We start from the raw sequence: 20,447 nt of genomic DNA, 5'->3' as shown, positions 1-20,447 counted from the left end.
GGCATCCATTTTAATCTTTTTGCTAATACTGGAGATTGCATCCTCCCTCAAATCGCCTACTGTTTAGAGTATATTTCATATTACACACAGATATAACATTGGGCTGTGGCAGGAGGCACATGCAGACATGTAAATGTAAGAAACAGAGAAGTATGAAAGACATGAGAACATTTGACGGCACACTTCACACACAACAAATGACTACAAAAGATTCAGCATGTAGATGTTTGACAACTTTCTGATCAATGTTTTCCGACAGCTGCTTAGAGAAATAAACTCCACCATGACTCTTTCATCAGATAACAGCAAACAGATAATGATGTATTATTTTTTCTGCCAAGATGCAAAGCAAAACAGGCAAATCATTACTGTAGCGCTAATCATCTGCCAATGAAAAAACACTGGAGCTTCAACAAGCAATACTGCATCGGATAACCAACAGAAAAAAATGCCTTGCTTTTCCAATGAGCAACACATAAAATGAGCTCTTACAGTGCCTGTCCTTGTTGATTAACATATGAAGGCAGTGTCTGTTAGGCTCTAGTGTTTAGTCTACCTTATATGCCACCTTGGAGGGGCATTTCTTGCCCAGGCCTAGAGGTGGCGACATGTTGGTCAACATCTCATACATGTCAGTGTAATGGATACGACCACTGGGGGCGCCAGGTAACCATGAAGATGGGGGTGAGAAAGAGGGAAAAAGAGAGAGGGGGAGGAAAGAGGGGGAGGATGGGAGAGTGATGATGTCGGAGTGAAGGAGAAATTGAATAACAGTGGAGGAGTTGGGGAGAGTGTTCCCAAGGGATGGAGGAGGTAAAGAGCACAGGAGGGGGTGGAGGGTAAAAGAGAGGAACAAGAATGGAGGAGATACAAGAGAAAGGATTATTTCAAGGCATCACACAGGAGTAGCGAAAAAAGTAGGAGGAAATAAAACAGGTTGTATCTTTCTATGCTGCCATCAGAGCATAGAAATCTCGGGAAGGAGGAAACCTCGAACAAGATGAGCAAAGAAATGACAGCCTCACTGGATCTGGTGCAAATATCAAATACTTACGTTATATGTGTGTCAGAGAGAATGAAAAACATCTTAAACCATAAACCAGATCCAAAGGTAGAAAGAGACAGGCTTTCCCCAAGTAGTTATACAACTGCTTTAAAAGCATTTTAAGTGCTTTGATAAAATTAAAATTATATATGTTCACTTATAATCCTGAATGAGGGACATCCTGTGCCTTAGTACCCTGAGACTTGAGTATCGTCATTCTTTGACCTCAGTAACACACCCCTAAAGGTCAAGCAGGGTGGTGACAGCTGGTGAAGGGAAGGAAAGGAGGGATAGGAGGAGGTCAGGAAGGATCCCACATGAGAGAGGCAGAGGGGCGTTTGTTGATATGGGGGAACCAAACCTTGCAAGCCACCCTGTGTGGGCAGTTCTTTCCAAAGCCCAGGGGAGGTGAGATAGTGCGTACAACTTTGTACATCTCCTTATAGTGGATCCTTCCACTAAGAAAGAACATACATGTAAGGTGAGGTCTAAATAAAGGCTCAGTCCTCCGGTCCTCACAGGAGCAGTTTTAGGACATTTAAACAGCATTTAAACAGCATTATATCAAACATTTTTTTTTTTAATATGTATTGAGCACATATATAAATATTGTACATTAGCATCATGGTTATTAGTCTTTCAAAGGAGCTGTATGCAACATTTGGAGCATATCTATGATTCAGAGTCTGGACCAGGATTGCCTGCACACAGCTCTCAAACAGCGCTAACAGCGCTAACAACAGCAACAGTACTGACAGACCTAACAGTGTTAACGAGGGGAGAACTTGAGGTAGGGTGTCGCAACGATGTCATTTCGCCACAGTGGGTCAGGATGGTGTTTGAAGTGGTAACTGTTGTATGAGTGCAGTGCAGAGCAGTAGTGATTAGCTTGTCACCACAGGGACTCTCAGGCACTGATGCAGTGGCTCCCAACTGGTGGGTTGCGGTCCAAAAGTGGGCCACAGGTCCATTCTGAATGGAACACAATCTTTCCATAGTGAATACCTGTTTGCTGCTTCATTAATGCTCTGAATGTCCCATACAGTTCCTTAAAAGAATACATTTATATAGGCAGGTGAAGTTGGTTAGGCATGCTTATCAGTAGCTGTTGTCATAAATCTTGGATGCAGCTTGTTCAGATGCTGCTAAATGTGCTAGACATAGATCCTAAAATAACATTTCTACTTATCACATGAGACACAATTTCAACTGCATTAGATGTGGACAAAGAGGAGTTTATATTCTACAGCATGACTTTGTAACACATCATTTAAAGGGGACCTATTACACTCATTTTACAGGTTAACACTTGTGTTTTGGGTTTCTACTCGAACATGTTAACATGCTTTAATAGTTAAAAAACACTTCATTTTCCTCATACTGTCTGTGCTCAAACACCTTTACACATTGTTTTAGTGCTGTCTTTTTAAGCCCCTCTCCTGAAAAAGCCCAGTCTGCTCTGACATACCTTTTTCACAGCAGACATTTTGGAACTGAGCCATTGTTAATGTTATCAATGTCACCTGTGCTTTACCTGTGACAAGTCATAATGTCTGCTGTGATAAAGGTCAATTGGTCAGCGTTTCTGGCTCTTCCATATATCTGAGTCTCAGCACCATCATTGCTGCCGGGGAACAAATGTAATGGAGTAGAACTGCACTTTCTACTCTGAACAATTACCTATACAAGCTTCCTAACAAAAACTCTGGAAGTAATCAACATCAGCAACCAATATTACATGTTTCCCTGATGTTAGCATGTAGCTACATGTAGGAGCGTAGGCTATGTAAACACTTACAGTAGTGTGCCTGGAGTAGATGACCAAAGAAATCTGATGTCTGCTTGTCTTTAAAGTAGAAAAAAACACTGGTAACATAGTATTCAGAACAGTCTGAACCCTGAAGTTGCTGCTCACAGGAATCACAGGAATTACTTTTACATACATTTACCTCATTATTTGAAACTTTGGTCATTTTTAACATCTGACATTGCAACGTTATGTATATATGAATGGAAATAAAGAAAAGTATAATAGGTCCCCTTTGTCTTTACTGAAAACTTTAGCATTTGTATGTGCACAGCTGCACTTTTGCTGAAATGCTGGTGTAGCATTAAGATAGATAGACACTGACCAGGCAGCTCGGTCATATTCCCCCCAGATCCGGACAAACTCATCCAGATGGTGAGGACCCAAGATGGATGAGTCTCTCGTTAGATACTCAAAGTTATCCATGATCACAGCCACAAACAGGTTCAGCATCTGGACAGAAGATGAACAGCAGAAGAAAGGAGAAATATGAAGATGGAAGGTTCTTGAGGGGGAAACATCAGCTTAGTGCTTAAAATATAAAGCTGCTCAAAAACAACATGAGACAGGGAGTTTCTAACACCAGGTTACAACATCAAAAGAGGTATTGTTGCAGTTTAGAGGAGTCATTCACTCTCCAGTTTCCCCGTCTCACCAGGAAGGAGCTGAAGAAGATGAACGAGACAAAGTAGAAATAGGCAAAGTCAGAGCCACAGCCCCCCTCCTGGTCGGACGGCGTCGCTGCTGGGGGAAGCGAGGGGTCCGTCTCACACTTCTGTCCCCCCAGACACGACAACATGATCTCTTGCCATGACTCCCCTGTGGCACTCCTGAACACACACACACATTACACAACACCATAAGGAGGAGGGGTCGGTCAGGACTTGAGTGGTCCAGCTCACAGTTTATTCACAGTTATGTCTGCCATCATCTGGAAGGTGTAATCAAAGCATTGAGACTAGCACCACTTCAGAGACAGCTTTTAGGTGCTCCAAATGTGAGACCTTGTTGCGTAGTCTAAAAGGCATTTACAGATCATTCTGTATGCAACAGTGCTGAACTTTTAATGGATTTAAATGTTAATGTGAATGTTTAATGCAGCTGCTTTTTATTGTAATTTTTCCGCATGTGTTATGTATCAAGTTATTCTGCCACGCGTAGCGTCACAGGTTTCAAAAAGCACGAGCCAAGAAGATACAACACTTATCACGTTTAAATGTACTTATTTTTTCTCAAAGACTTATGAAAACAAACGTAAACTTTAGCTTGGAGAAATAAACACAAAATCAACACTCAGCACTTTGGTCCACAAGGCCTTTTCATTATTTGACCCACTCTGCTTTATAAAACTCACAGAGTGTCAGCAAAGCTACTTGCTGAGGAGTTGAGTGGTACACTGAAGCATCTATCACCCCTTGACACTGAGCAGCCCCTTGGGTACTTGGAAAACAAAGCCTAACTAATGTAACTTAGCAACATTATTCAGACTACATTAAGACCATGTGTTATATAGTGTGTAGCAAATTGTGTAGTTTGAATCACTTCTGGGTCTCAATTTAACAGAGACACAAAGTTAATAACTACTCTGGAGTACTGAAGTGAGGCCACTGGTCTTGGCACAGTGTTGAGTTTAAGACTTCATCATGGAATAACTCCCACTATTGTGTTTATGGCTGTTGCGATAATTATACTATTGCAATACTGGACTACTGACAAGTCAACTACAGGGGGTGGCAAGCAACTGCCACACCCTGTATGTTCACATTTTTTATTTTTTTATAAAAAAAAAAATAAAAAAATTCTAATAATCACGATACTTCAGGGAATTTTTGCGATAATTATATTCTTTACGAAAATAAATGACAAATATGACAGTTTGCCTTCAAATATTAAGTAACAACTAAACAAAAATGATTTCTTTAGTTTGTAAACGACAACAGTAACTCAAAGTGAGATTCAGATTCTGTATACAATATTATTAGGTCAACAAAATAAAATCTACCAAAAATTACACATTTAAACAGCTCCCAAATACAAAAAAAATATGTACCCTGGGATCTATATATATATATATAAATCAACAGGTGATTTCCTTCTTTTAGCAAAATCCTGAATGATTGAGTTGTTTTCTTTCCACCTGGACCTTTATGCTCTGCCATTTCTCCTCTAATCATCACACTATAACCTGTGACAGCTGTTTTGATACAATACTGCACAAGTTACATATATGTAGCTTTTTGTTGAGCTGTGAGCGTCACGTAGGTTTACATTACCAAAGGTTTATGACAAAATCACTTGACTACACCGACTCTCATGTGCACACGGTGAAAAAGAAGAGAGAGAGACATTGTGCTGCTGCCAGAGGAGCCAGCCCGCTGAATGAGTTCCCTCTGGAGGGAGGGTAACTCCCGTTTTGTTTTCTTTCTTCTTGTTTTAGCTGAAAAAAACGCTGAGCCCTATATTGTGCCTCATTGCCCTCCTGTATTCTGCATTAAACAATACATAATTACTGAATTTGGTTTGAAACTGTGTTGTCTTTTTAATTTAAAAGCAACAATATACCCAATTGTAGCCTAACAACAGAGCTTCTTTACAAAGCACTAAAATCAGGATATATCAAGTAAATTGCAAAAACATCAAAAACATGGCGACAATACTGCTTATCGTGCTGTTGAGCCACCCGTAATCACACAGGGGATATTCTTTCACTGTAACAGCCCTGGTTGTATTTACATTGATCTGAAACAAATGACACAAAGTCCAAAGCTACCTGAAGAACAGGACTGACGATCTCAATGTGTCCTACCTGAACAGCAGCATCAGAGCACCAGAGAAGGTCTTGAAGTTGTTGTGCTGTGTAATGTGAGTCTCCTCATTCAGCTTAATGTTCCCAAACACCTGATTCACACAGATATATACACAAATGTGTAGAGCATGAAAACACTGTCACTGTAAAGGATTTTATTTCACTATAATACAAATATACTTATGGTGCTGTGGGACACTGGATAAAAATGGTAAACACCATCTCCACAGAGCGACAAAGACTGATCGTGCACGTGTCTTTCTAACCTGCATGCCAATGATGGCGTAGATGAAGAAGAGCATGGCGATGAGCAGGCAGACGTAGGGCAAGGCCTTGAAGGACTGGACGAAGGTCCACAGTAGAATCCGGATGGTGTAGCCTTGTCTGAGCAGTTTGATCAGACGAGCTGCTCGGAACAGCTTCAAAAAACTCATGTTGAACGTATCAACAAACTGGCAAAAAGACACAGGGGAGGAGGGGGACCGTTGTTTACTGGCGGTGCTGTGGGATGTCAGCTTGTCATACACATGAATACATTATTGATGTTCACAGAAATACTTCAAACTGAGGAAAACTGTGCAGAGAAGAAGAGAGTCAGAAAGGTAAACTCCCTCTTTCAGTCAAAGAGTCTTAATACTTGAAGCTGGGCAGGAAGTTAACTGGAAAAAACCCAACAACAAACCAAAACAAAACACCAGAATCTGAAAGTCCACCCTCCTCCTGTAGCTCTCTGTCTAACCCTCTCTGTCACCAGACAAGCATAGGCATATGTACAGCACTAGTCATTCATTTCAGTCATCCCTATCATGATCCTATCATGATCCCAATCATATAGAATTACCGTCCTGTTTTCTTCGCAAACTTGTGGATCTGCAAAGCCCTCTGAGATGACACACTGTGACTTAAGACTCTAGCTAGCTATATAAACATGAACTTGAATTAGCCGCTGCCGTGAGCCTTTGGCTAGGGTTACCAGAAGGCTCAGCCTTTTGAAACATATTCTCTCCATCTCTGAAATGCTTCCAAGATATTGATGTGTTTTCATTTGTTTATTGTCAGACTCTCTTTTAGAGTCCCTTTATGATAAGTCTGTCTTCTGTTGTTGGGGTTGCTTTGCAGCATAGGAAGTTGTTGCCAGTGCTGGAACAGCAACTTTCTCTGCAGGATTTTCTGCCATTTAATCAGGATTTCAACAAAGGGTTCATGCAGACACATCTGCATTTGTAGGACAGCCAATAGGAACCACCTCCCTCTGAAACACAAGACTAAAAATAAAGACATTTCTTCTATATTTTTCTTTTATTTTAGTCTGCTTCAGTTATTTATTTATTTATTCTTTAAAGTTCAGTTTTTACTTCAGTTCTAGTTAACTATAATAACCTTGCTTGTGGTTGGCCAGTCTCCCCTCATCGGCTAGACCCAAGAGGAGATACACAGGTCTAGTCACTCAGACCACTTGAGTAACAGTATGCTAAAAGATTATCATGGAAATCTTGCCTGGGGACTCAAGAAAAACCCCTGCCTACCCCAGCTTTAATCACGTTTTTCTTATTACCTGCAAGTCTACCACGATCTCTGTGATGCTTCCCAAAACTGTGATGAAGTCAAAAATGTTCCACGTGTCTCGAAAGTAGTTCTGCAAAAAACAGGAAAGATGCTTTGAGCCATTTCTAAAGAGGATCGTGAATTCACATTGAGGCTGTGCGTTGCTCTTTTCTCTCACCAGAAAGCCGAAGGCCATGATCTTGAGGACGCATTCAACAGAGAAGAGAACAGTGAACGCTGTATTCAGGTGCTTCAGTACGGCCTCGTATGCCGGCGGGGCAGAATAATACTGAAAATAGAAAGGTTGCAGGGGTTAAACTACAAGAAATCTGTGTTATGAGAAGGATAAAGAAGTGGAATATTCCCTAACCATTTCCCTGCAACCTCATGATACCATTCTGATATCAGTGTGAACATCAGCGCTGCACCCTGCAGATCTACAGGTTGATGGAAGATTCCTCCAGACCCATAAATAGTGCCTCAGTCTCTGCACCTCTCATCTGTCGCACTATAAAAGGAGTCATTCCTCTAGGGGTGGCAGCCACAGTTAATGAGGTCATGCTAAATAGCAGCCCCTGGACATTATAGATCAATATTTAATACAGGCTGAGTCACCCTGCGTCTGTCTGTCTGTCTGACTGAACAACCAGCACAGACCAAGAAAAGACCAGAGCAGAAAATAAATAGAGGTGAGAGAGGGGTGGAAAAAACACTAAAACATCAGCAGATCCAAACGAAAACATCACAGTGTGTTGAGGTGCTACTGTGGGACCTAAAAAAGGACACATCCATGTTTCCAGTAAGGAGTGACACATCTCAGCTTATTTTAAAACCACAGTGTTAACTGTCGCAAGTTCGTGGCAGAATATGTTGCTGAGAAGCAAAACAAGGTGCGTTTTTGTCCGATTAGCAAACAAGGATGTGTGGAAGATGGTACGTCATCTTTAGGAGTGAGAAGACAGACGTAGATGATGGTAGAACCTGTCACACCAGTTTTCATCATCTCATTCTGGTCCTTGTAAAACATAGTGTTGTACAGATTTTTCTTTCTTTTCTCTCTTCATTATCCTCACCTTCATCATCAGTACAATGGTGTTGAGAGCGATCATGGCCAGGACTGTGTACTCAAAAGAGGGTGACACCACAAAATGCCACAGACGGTACTGGAACGTGTGCCGGTTCTGGGGCATGTAACGGGTCAGGGGTTTAGCACTGATGGCAAAGTCTATGCACGCCCTCTGAAATACAGAGAACAGTAGAAAGAGGAAGGGAAGAAGAATGAAACGATAGAAACACACAAAACACAGTCTAACTATCCGCCTTGTTTTTAAAGTTCAGTATGCAGTTCAGGGAGAAAGACAGGTGATTGTTGAATCTCATTCCCAGGTCGAAAAACTAACCCAAAGCTTTGGTACTTGATGACCTGGGGATGATACTTAACAATTAATTTTCTGCCGAATTACATACTGCATCTTCAGTGACAGGATAATTTGTTTTTCCTTTTTTTTCTGTTTGCTTACATGAGGGCTGCAACTAATGATTGTTCTCATTATTAATTAATCTGCCCATTATTTTCTATTTAATTGCTCTGTCAATAAAATGCCAGGAAATAGTAAGTGAGTAATTTCCCAGAGCCTAAAGTGAAGTGAAGTGTTTTCAAATAGTATGTTTTATCTGACCAGCAGTCCAAATATCCAAAGCTTTCAGTTTATTAACGTATATAACAAAGGAAAGCATAAAATTCTCACATTCAAGAGGCTTGAAATCTGCAAATGTTTGGCTCTTTGCTTAAAATATTTAATTGGTCAACTTATTCAATAATCAAATAATCCAGGGGTAGGCAACCTGTGGCCCCGAAGCCACATGCAGCTCTTTAGCCCCTCTCCAGTGGCTCCTTGTGGCTTTGACAAAAAAAAAATGAAAATAATGGTTATTTTTAAATATTTTAATTTTCATTCATCATTGTTGTAGGCATAAAATGACTCTAACATTCTCCAGCTGTAAAATGTGTAGCCTATACACTGAATAAAAAATGTATCAATTTATCAACTAAAAGTATGTCATGCATATAAAGCCTGGCGTCTTTTCCTCTAAATTTCAAGTATGTTTCAAGTATCCGTTCATTATGTATACCACTTTCCCACCATACCAACATGTCAGTCCACCATCAGCCCTCTTTGCTCCTTGGCCCGGAAGCAGAAACCCTAATGAAAATGCTAAGTTAGCGATTAGCTAGCTATCAAGTATTAAGTCAAAAGAGAGGTGCCTAAGGTTAGAGTAAGGATACTGGAAAGGGCTACATCTTGTTACTTATAATGTGAATCACATCTTCATGTATAATGAGTTATGAAGTGGATGACTGATAGTTTGGCCTCATATTTTATACTTCAGGGTTGCGTTATAACAGGGTTCAGATAACCATCATGAAGGTGAGTTTGTCTTTTACTAGCAGTGGGCACAGTTTGTAGGGTCTTCTTATGTAAGCAACAAAGGGAATGCATCTGTAGCTATACATGTCTCCTTAAGTTTGCTGAACCTCAATAGCATAGGCTAGCTGTGGATTCCAAATTTAAAACAGGAAAGTCTCGGTGGACAATAAAGAATTTAATAATGCTTGAACAGTTTTTTTTTTTTTTTTTGCTTTCAGTGCCAATGCTGTGAAGTTAAAGTATCAAATAATCACAAATAGCACCCTGCAGAGTAGTCACCTTGTGGTAAAACATATTAATAATTGCTCATTTAAACCTGTTAACCTAGACTTAATAGTCTGTGTTACCTTCATTATGAGGCTCAAACAAGAGAAATGATGCGCTCAACTCAGATGTCTTTAAAGTATAACAGGTGCTAATCGGAAAAATCACAAAATAACTAATGAAGTTGTCAACACTCACAAATAAGAATGTAAAACTTTTGATGATGCAATGCTTATGGCTTAACACAGCCAGTCAGAGTAAATTTGATCTATTCAGGCTCCACAGACTAGACAGGAAATCTATACTTTGAATAAAGTAAAGAGACAGAGAAAGGAAGAGATATGGAACATCAAAGTGTGACCAGATTAAGTGAGAAAAAATAAAATGAAAAAAGCTGATTAGACAAGAAAGAAGCTTATGGGTCATTAACCACGAAAAGACACACAAAGAAAGTGTTTGTTTGTTCACCTCATTCTTTTCCAGGCTGCACTCCTCCATCATCTTATCCCCCTGTTCCTGGAAAGTGATGATGATGAGGGCCACAAAGATGTTGACAAAGAAGAAAGGGAAGACGACAAAGTAGATGACGTAGAAGATAGACATCTCCATCCTGTTGCCGTGGCTCGGACCTCTGTCTTCCTCTGTCACATCCACTGAGTGCTGCAGAACCCTGAAAGAACAGAGACACATTGCTGACCAAAGCTAATGCTAATGCTATTATGAGAACTTCCACTGTTTAGCAGGACAGAAACAGCAATAATTTTACTATAACATTCACTGAGGATATATCAAAATGCAAAACTGAGAATCTTGCACACTTACTGCTACTTATAGCAGCTATTAGTTTAGGAAGAAACTGTTTTGAATTATTTGCTCAGTGGGGTGGAGATCAAATGCCAATTTGCTATTTGGAAGAGGATATCATTTCAATTTATTTCCACAGCGGCAGTCAATTAACAAGGGTTGGAACAGTACAAACCCACAAGCACTGTCAGTGAATTATTGGCGTAACCTTATTGTGAGATAATGAATGGCAAAAATCTTTGTTAAGTTAATCACATCTATTATATTTCCTTCATCAAAGGTCAGATTTGACCATTACCAAAGAACAAGCCACATGTTAAAAGGTTATAATGCTCATAAAAGCTAATGAGCCCTCTAAGAATGGAAGATGATATGTGGGAAAGTTCCTGCTGAATTTCCTTAACCCTGTGGGCCCTAGGCGTTTTTGGGGTATTTTTACTGCCTTTACTTTTAAGCTCATATCACAGTCATTATAAAGGCTACATACACATGCTATATCTTGTTGTTTTTTTTCAGGACAATCTGGGCTAATCAGATTTGTCATCATTCCATGTCCTTCTATGTGCCTGTATTTTATATAAATTTTTATATCAATGAAACAAAACAAATCTGTGTGACTAAATTCTTACATTTTTACATCTATCTCAGCATAGCAAGTTGGAAGAAGACATATTCTGCCATATATGAAGAGGGGAGACTCTCTGGAATCTGGCAATATAAGAACCATGATGCTGGGACATTCTGTCACTTCACACTTGTCCAAAACATGTGGTTTGTGCCAGGCGGACATGATTGCCAGCATTTTTTCATTATTGCAAGAAATTCCATTGACTCATTCACAAGTCGAAAATGTGTTTTATCTGAAAGAAACATGCAATATTTACATCTAAGATCATAGAAAAATCGTCAACCAAGTACGGGTGTGAATTTGGACGCACTATGCGTCGTTCGGGCCCATAGGGTTAACCAGCATGAGAATTAGCACTGTGCCACTGATTCCAGGCAAACACTCACTGAGGCCATCCCTCCCCGGTGGAAACAGTGAAGAGAGTGAGCAGAGCCCAGATGACGTTGTCGTAGTGAAAGTCATGTCTCTTCCAGTCTCTTCTCTTCACCTCTTTCTTGTCCTTCCCGTAGTCGATGTAGTAACCCCTGGAGGAGGAGGAGGAGGAGGAGAGCAGGGGCAACAGAAGAAAGGTTGTAACAAGGAAATATCACCACTGCATACATGGTTAGTAGTATACAGTCAACTTTTTTTTAGAACAAAGGTATCAGATTGGTACTCTGTATTGGTTGATACACAAGTTCAGATATCTGAATCAGTATCGGGAAGGAAAAACACAACAGTGCTCATAAAAAGTAAGGATTTAAGAAAGATAAAGGAAAAATAAAGAAAGAAAGCCTTACTGGCAGTCCTTCTCTGTGTCCTTCGAACTGTCTGTGCAGTAGAAAAACTTCCCCTTGAAGAGCTGCACAGCGATGACGGCAAAGATGAACATGAAAAGCTTGTAGACGATCAGGATGTTGAAGACGTTTTTCAGAGACGTCACCACACAGTCAAACACCGCCTGAAAGAGACAGACACATGAGATGAATAACGTGGTGAGATCAGGGAGCGAATGGGGTCTGTGCAGATACTGCAGCAAAAAACAGGCAGCATTTTCAGGATTTTCCCTGATGTGCATAACTATTTATTTATTCTGGGGCGTTGGTGGCTTAGTGGATAGAGCAGGCGCCCCATGTACAAGGCTGTTGCTGCAGCGGCCCGGGTTCGAGTCCAGCCTGTGGCCCTTTGCTGTATGTCATCCCCTCTCTCTCTCTCTCTCCCCCTTTCATACTTGGCTGCTCTATCCATTAAAAAAGGCAAAAATGCCCAAAAACATATCTTTAAAAAAAAAATTATCTATTCAGTCAAATTTATGGTGTCATCACACGATAATGCAGCTGCTGTGGACAGGGGCAGCAGCAAAACATATTTTATCCACCTTCAAAAAGTCCCACCTCAAAAAGTCAATCTGTACACTCAAATAATTTTAATTGTATAGTATATTGAGAATATTTTCACCACTTTATCTTGCTGTCAGACTGTCCTTTCCAACAGGGAACCGAAGCCGTTATATTTATCTATGCTCTCTTTGAAACCACTGAACTCCATTAACAAAAACAGTAATTTTACCTTGCAGAACACAGGAGCTGCTAGTCTACAACTACCTCAATAAGTTAGTTTGTTTGTGTTATTGTGTCACTTTGGTTTTTTTAAAGGGTTAGTCAGATTCACTAGAGTCACACAATAACACAAACTAACCAATCAAAGCAGCGGTAGACCAGGTGCTCCCGTATTCTGTGAGGTTAAATTAGTGTTTCTGTACAAGGAGTCTGGTGGCTTTGAAGACAGCATAGATGGATACAACAGCTTCAGTTCCCCAGCAAGGTAAAACTATGAAAATATACTCAATATAGCATATAAAACTTGTCTAACTGGAGATCCATGTTTGCCCCTCACACCCTATGGTCCTCTCCTGCCTTGGATGGTACCTCATAAGACTATAGAAACTATACCACTATAGAAAATCTGAACTATCCGTTTAATGTTGCAGTTTCACACCAGTACTCAAAAACAGCAAGTGTGAGTTTTACTGGCATGAACTGAAACCAGTGGCTGCCTGAAAGGTGCGAAATGAATGTAAAGCAGAGGTCTTTAACTTTTTTCAGGCCAAGGATCCCTTAGCTCAAAGAGAGATGGAGCAGGGACCCCATTCTACAGTATATATACTGAATAAAACTGAGTCGCACTCAAGATAATTCTCTAAATATTTTTGAGTCTTCTCTCATAGCAGTTGTAGCGTGGCTCTTCTTTTTTTTTAAAGATATTTTTTGGGGCATTTTGGCCTTTAATTGATAGGACAGACAAGCATGAAAGGGGGAGAGAGAGAAGCAATGACATGCAGCAAAGGGCCACAGGCTGGAGTCAAACCCGGGCCGCTGTGGCAACAGCCTTGCACATGGGGCGCCTGCTCTACCACTAAGCCACTGACGCCCCCACCCTTAGCACTTTTGTCTGTGGTTTTTGAGGTGGACGGTACATCATATGCTTGAAAAGTAACAAGACAATCCATTGTGACTCACGAGAATGTCCTTACACTTGTAATAAATTATACAGCTAACTGATAAATATGTTTCAATAGTACATAAATGTTAGCTAACTAGTCAATTTCGTCATTGCGTATAAGTGCTGACACTGATTTCGCATTAGCCAGCTCACATCATAGTACAAGGATTCATGGGTTCTGTAAATTAAATGTTTTGTTTTTTTTCCATCCTGATAAGATGCCCGAACCCCCTCAACTGATCCCTTTCGACGCGAAGGAGCAGCGGCTCTACTCCGAGCTCCATCCGGGTGTCTGAGCTCCTTACCCTATTTCTAAGGCTGAGCCCAGCCACCACACGGAGGAAACTAATTTCAGCTGCTTGTATCCGTAATCTCATTCTTTCATTCATTACCCATAGCTCATGACCATAGGTGAGGTTTGGGACGTAGATGGACCGGTAAATCCAAAGCTTCGCCTTCTGGCTCAGCTCCCTCTTCACTACGACGGTCCGGTGCAGTGCCTGCATCACTGTAGAAGCCGCACCAAACTGCCAATCCATCTCATGCTCCATTCTACTCTGACTCGTGAACAAGACTCCAAGATACTTGAACTCCCTCGCTTGAGGCAGTTACTCTCCCCAAACCTGGAGGGGGCAATCCACCACTGTCCGGCAGAGAACCATGACCTCAGACTTGGAGGTGCTGACTCTCATCCCGACCGCTTCACACTGCTGCAAACCGCCCCAGTGCATGCCGGAGGTCATGGTGTGATAAAGCCACACCTTTTTCAGACATATTTTAATTTTTGCGGGGAGGAAAAAAACAAAACAAAAAGAAAAAAAAACTAAAACTAAAACTAACAAAGAATATTTTATTGTCCCCTCTACGGAGTAACTCTGAGGACCCCCTCAGGGTCACAAACCCCTGTTGAAGTTCCAGGATCTAAAAATGTGGTAAAGAACTGTATGTTTAAAGGTATGAAATGGCCCTTTGGGTAAAATGAATGTTCTTTACTGCCTCTCCCTGTGATTATAACGCGATGTGTCTATCTGTCACTCACTGCTCTGTGTGAATGGTATTAGTAACAATCCTAAAATGAGTACCTGTTAGCACACTCAGATGGTCCTCCAGCTGCCTCTTACACTGCCTAATTCCCTGCCTCCCCTCTCTTATTGTCTGTTTCTTCTTTATTCTTTTTTCTTCATTCTCTATTCTCTTCCTGTCTGCAGTTCACCACCTCAGTTTCCATTTTCTATTATTCCTTCTCCCACTGAGGAGTGTATTTGGTGCTTTAAAATTTTTCAGGAGTTATCCACCTGTGTATGCGCAAGCTTTTACGCTTTGTTTTCTCCCTGCAGACAGACTACGTGTGAGGTTTGACAACAAGTCTTCATGCCCTGATGCTCACAGTTTGTCACTTCATCGCTTATCCCCTCATCTCTCTACTCGCTCTGCGTCTGCTCTCAGGTCTGCAACCAAGACATCAAAGACAAAGCAATTCTGACCTTGAGTTTAGGAAGTCTCTTGATGGTCTTCAGCGGTCTGAGGACACGCAGCACTCTCAGAGATTTGATGGTCTTAATGTCCCGCCCTTTGTTGTTTCTGTGCAGAAAGACAAACAGTGTGAGCATCACATCATTGCAGAATAGTAAATATAAAATTTTTAGACACTTCTTTGTTTGTTTTTCCCACCTTATTTGTCCATTGTTATGTTATATTTAATCTGACATATTCTACACTCTGAAATTTGCATACTTAAATACAGTAATTGTTCTAAAAGAGGAGGACTATTTTGATTTTTACCCCAACACATTGCTGATGGTCAATCCCAAAGAGGCATCACCCATAGATGGAGAAAAATTGGAAAGAGGGACAAGTATATCAACAGTTATAATGTTATAAACAACATGGAGAGGATGATTGCATGAAGTGCAACATTTACAGCAGATAAAGCTCATTAACATCTGATTTAAAGACGATTTGATGTTTAGACGTATGACTAGTGCATGTGATTAATTAGATGTATAAATAATGTGACTGACGAGAGGGCGAAGGCCACCAGCGCTCCCACCACGACGATGAAGTCGAGGATGTTCCACAGGTCTCTGAAGTAGGAGCCATCGTGGAGGATCAGACCCTGGTCAATCATCTGAAGACAAAACAAGAGTGTAAAGAAAAAATGTCCTTCTCCAGGGTAATTTGGATTCAACTACGAATTCATATCTTCTTATGCGTTTCGAGTTTCAGTGTCGAGCTCCTGAACAAGTTAAATTAAATGAGCATTGGGCCTGACAAAGCTGTTTGTTGCTCCGAGGGTAACATGGATCAGTGGTTCCCAACGTGAGGATAGGAACCCCTACAAGGAGTTGTGAGATGATTAACAGCAGAGGAAAGTAGAAAGAACTGTTAACCACTGCTGCTGCACAACAACAGGCTCTTTTATCAGACAACCCTTGAATCTTTGAATAATTTTTAGATTCCCAAGGAGGACAAATTAGCTGGTAATTTGCTAAAAGGGGCAAATAAAACATTATATTCTACTACACTTTCTGTCCAAAAAAATCCGGTGTACACATACAGCCCCGGCTCTGTAAATGGGAAAAAAAGTGGCTCGGACCAAGGCTGTTCTCCTACACTATTTGTATGTACTGTATATCTACGAAAAGTAATGCACCAAAATTTGTACATAACCCACATAACTGGGATGACTGTAATCACATGACCAGTGCGCTGACAGGTAAAAATGGAAAGAAGTAATACAAAGAGTTACTTTAAGGAGGCAAGTTGGGGTGCTGGATGGGTCAAACAAACACAGGACTTTCCCCCAGAAGAAAGGCAATCATGTCTTGAGTAAAACCAAGTGAACTCTGAGTTATTTTAAAGTATGCCATCACTATATGTCTTTTCCCAAACCTAGCCTACATAACTTGACTTACCTACCTATGTAACTTTATGTTAACTATGTTAGATGATGACACCATTTGTGGGGCACTAATTTGTTAGACATCATAAAAACTGTGTAACACAACACTAGTGAGTGGGATGGTAATTCATAGCTTCTGAGAGAGCAGTGACGGGAGGGGTGTATTAATTTGGGTGCTGAGTTCAAATATCAACAATCTGTCTTCAGAATCACAGACTTAATCTTTAAACTGGTCACAACCAATAAACATATACAACTGGAGATGAGGGGTCGCAAGTAAGCATTGCTTTTTTGAGGGGCTCATGAGCCAAAATGATTTGAAACTGTGTGTCAATTGACACGGTTGAGTGACATGTCATTATCACACCATCTTCACACAGTAACTCACCTTTATAATCATTTCAAATGTGAAGACTCCGGTGAACACATAATCAAAATACCTCAGAACCTGGAATAAGTGTGAGACAGAAAGACCATCAAAGAGAAGGATCAGAAGGTCAGATAAATTTAAGATGTAACAAAGATAAATAATTAAAAAGGTTTCAGCTGGTTACATTGACTTCTAGACATTTAGGACTATTTGATTTCAGAGTCTCATCTTGTGGTTTGGTATGAAACAGTCCCCTCAAATGATGATTAGCCTAATTCCTCCCATAAACAACCAGCCTCAGTTTGTCTCACACTGTAATTTCCTCACTCATCAACAATTTAACTGCCCCCAATCAAGTCTCATTAGCAGCCTTTTGCAAAACAACTGAAGGAAATCTTTTTCTTTAAGGCACTTCTGCTGCTTAGTGCAGATGAAGCTATGAGACCCAAGGTACAGATAAACAATGATTGAAATCGTATTTCAGAGTGGTTCAGGAGAATGTAGAAACAGCAGAGATATACTGGCTCCTGATGTTACAGCTGTCCCTGTATCAGACAGATGATAAACACATGAACGTGAACACACAAACCTTATTCCAGTTAGAGGAAGTGGCTACAGGGTCCTCAGCAGCCAGCGCTATACTGCTAGCAGCTATGACCAGCAGGATGGACATTTCAAAGTACCTGAGGTTCACCACGTAGTGACACGCTCGACGCACCCTGAGGGAGAGCAGATGGCAGAGTGGAGATGTGATGCAGAGGTCAGGGTCTATATCTACTAAGAGTCAGACTGTGCAGGCTTAAAGGGACAGTTCAACCCCAAATCAAAAACATATGTTTTTCCTTTCACCTGGAGTGCTATTTATCAGTCTAGATTGTTTGGGTGTGAGTTGCAGAGTGCTGGAGTAATTGGCTATAGAGATGTCTGCCTTCTCTCCAATATAATGGAACTAGATGGCACTTGGCTTGTGGTGCTAAAAGTGCCAAAAAAGACACTTTAAATACTCAGCAGCAATGTCTTGTCGTGATCTGGTTACTCAAGAAAATCCACAGACCTTGCTCAGAGCAGTTATGTAGGAACTATTTTCTTTCCACGGAACTACATCTGCCAACCGTTTCACTGCACAGAAGAACTACTACTCATGGTCGAGAGGCTCGGGCTTGTGACAGTGCGATACGTAAATATTAATGGCCTCCTCCTAAAATGAGCTGTAAAGCTCAGTGCTGCAAGGCAAGGGTGGGTAGTAATGCATCACAACCAACACACAGGAGTAAAAAAAAAAATTTTAATCAAACAAGTACATTTTTTATGTGTCTTTTTATAACTACACTTCTACTCTTTACTTGAGTATATTTTTGAGCCACTAATCCACTTTTTAATTCACTACATTTCTCATTTATACCTTTATTACAAAGAGTCTGTTCTAAATGAGAGGATTTAGTGTGGGGGACAGAGGGAGCACCTCAACTGCAGCTGCCTTGAAGAAAAACAAGCACCATGTCTCTTGACCACGATGCAATGATGACAGCGCAAAACCCAGAAAAAGAGGCAGCTTCCAGTGACAACTTTTTATACCAAAATCTAAAAAAGACAATAGTTACTTGATGAGGTGCTTGCTGTGCCTACTGAAAAACACAGAGATCTCTGCTTTTAAAGACTCCTCCTCTGACCTCCGCAAGCACATTGAAGTAAATGTGTAGATGTTATCTAGATAACAGTGGCAACATAATGTTGGCTATGTTAATTTTTCATGAATAATGTTAATCTTTGATGTAATGATGAAGAAGAGAGGAGTAGAGAGGAAATGGAGAGACAGTGGGAGACTGTTCATATCTCAAATGTATAGGCTTTCCTTATTTGTTTGATTTGCCTACCTGCTGTGTTTTATTATCAAAAGTTTGTTTATAAACAAGACCTGTCTTATTATCATTATTATTATTTTATTTTATTTTTTTTGTGCTGGCCAACACATCCTAAAAATATTAAAATGGAAAGTAAGTTATACTAAAAGTAATTTCTAAACCTTTAAAAACAACAACAACAACAACAACAACAACAACAAAAAACCTTTTACTTGAACAGGTTTTTGAAACAGTAATTTTCACTTTTACTTGAGTACAGATTTTCAGTACTCTACCCACCTCTTACCAGGCTAGGTGGGCTGGCAGTAGATGTACCACGGAGCTAGCTAATGTTACAGCTTAGTAAAGGAGGATGCTTTGGTGTTTACATCTCTCACTGTCACGAGCCCAAGCGTCTTGACCATGAGTAGATGCAAGCTTCTTTCTGCTCGGTGATGCAGGTGGCAGGTGTAGTTTGGTAGAAAGAAAATAGCTCCAACATAAAACTGCTCACAACAAGCTCTGTGGATCATCTTGAGTAACCAGGTCATGATTTCTGGAAAGTGCCACCAGAGTGCCATCTAGTTCCGTTATACTGGAGAGAAGGCAGACATCTCTACGGCCCAGTCCCAGTAGTGCCAATTTTTTCCGAGGTCATGTGATGTTTGTCATCATTTCTCAGTTTTATTGAGTCCATCCTGGCGGCAGCAACTTACGGGTTGTCAGGTTTGAAAATGAACATGCTGTCTGGAGTCACAGTGTTGACAGGCTTTGTCTCCTCTGCCTCCTCCTTCTCTGACTTGCAGGTTTCAGGGTCCTTACTGTTGACTGGGGAAGGTCAGGAGAAGAAGATGAATAGGTGTGAGGAGGAGGAGAAGAGTAGGGTAGGGTAGAATGAGAAGATGGTAGAGTGGAGGAGGCCTCACACAGCCACGTTAAAACTTGTAAATTTAGTTTACAAAAAGGGATTTTGATGTGGAAAACATCCACTGAGCCTATACCAAGCTCAGCAGCAGTAAGCCAAATCAGTGAGCTATGGGGACTAGCTTAGACAATAACATGACTCACCGCTTCTAAAAATGCCTGAACTGTGGAGGCAACGATTTAGCTTAGGTGTAATAGATATAAAATGAGGCATGACTCTGCATGGCCTATTTCTCGTCTCAAATACCTGTGATCGTGGAGAGCTCTAGAGATGACTGCACGTTGGGCACCTCGATGATCACACTGGAGCTGAGCTGAGACTTGTCCTGCTCCTGCTCTGTCTCCTTCTCTTCTTTGTTGCTCTCTGGGATGACAGGAGGTGACGGCTCTGATTGCTGAGGAGGTTGTTCTTGCTTCTGAGGACACTGGTCGTCACTGTGGCTCTGGTTGTCTGGTGGGTCAGCGTCTCCTCCTTCACTCCTGTCACCCTGTCTGAAAATACAAAGACAAAGTTGTTACTGGACACACAGGAGGACAGTGATACACTTACAATATGGTCAGTGCTGTCAGGAGGTGAATCGATAGCCGACTATAAACCACA

The 20,447-nt window shown here is 40.9% G+C and overlaps 1 protein-coding gene across 6 annotated transcripts in view; it reads right to left on the bottom strand.

Moving 5' to 3' along the window:
• The window catches only part of LOC125895649 (voltage-dependent R-type calcium channel subunit alpha-1E), a 149,228-nt gene that overhangs the window by 12,722 nt on the left and 116,059 nt on the right, over nucleotides 1-20,447 (bottom strand). For 4 of the 6 annotated variants that reach the window (XM_049587666.1, XM_049587670.1, XM_049587669.1 and 1 more), the window contains 17 exons: nucleotides 20,094-20,338; nucleotides 19,639-19,750; nucleotides 17,671-17,800; nucleotides 17,100-17,159; nucleotides 15,831-15,937; nucleotides 15,294-15,390; nucleotides 12,108-12,268; nucleotides 11,715-11,852; nucleotides 10,365-10,566; nucleotides 8,277-8,441; nucleotides 7,382-7,492; nucleotides 7,214-7,294; nucleotides 5,925-6,110; nucleotides 5,659-5,750; nucleotides 3,508-3,682; nucleotides 3,178-3,305; nucleotides 557-653 (listed from right to left, as the gene is read on the bottom strand). In XM_049587666.1, coding sequence (XP_049443623.1) covers nucleotides 557-653; nucleotides 3,178-3,305; nucleotides 3,508-3,682; nucleotides 5,659-5,750; nucleotides 5,925-6,110; nucleotides 7,214-7,294; nucleotides 7,382-7,492; nucleotides 8,277-8,441; nucleotides 10,365-10,566; nucleotides 11,715-11,852; nucleotides 12,108-12,268; nucleotides 15,294-15,390; nucleotides 15,831-15,937; nucleotides 17,100-17,159; nucleotides 17,671-17,800; nucleotides 19,639-19,750; nucleotides 20,094-20,338 — 2,287 coding nt within the window. Of the gene's footprint in view, nucleotides 1-556; nucleotides 654-1,406; nucleotides 1,504-3,177; nucleotides 3,306-3,507; nucleotides 3,683-5,658; nucleotides 5,751-5,924; nucleotides 6,111-7,213; nucleotides 7,295-7,381; nucleotides 7,493-8,276; nucleotides 8,442-10,364; nucleotides 10,567-11,714; nucleotides 11,853-12,107; nucleotides 12,269-15,293; nucleotides 15,391-15,830; nucleotides 15,938-17,099; nucleotides 17,160-17,670; nucleotides 17,801-19,638; nucleotides 19,751-20,093; nucleotides 20,339-20,447 lie in introns of all 6 variants that reach the window. The other 2 variants (XM_049587667.1, XM_049587672.1) reach the window with 1 other exon arrangement.

Source organism: Epinephelus fuscoguttatus, linkage group LG10 (assembly GCF_011397635.1).
Source record: "Epinephelus fuscoguttatus linkage group LG10, E.fuscoguttatus.final_Chr_v1".
NCBI lineage: Eukaryota > Metazoa > Chordata > Actinopteri > Perciformes > Serranidae > Epinephelus > Epinephelus fuscoguttatus.
The sequence above is the reverse complement of the archived record's forward strand: the minus strand, read 5'-3'. Positions and strand labels throughout refer to the sequence as shown.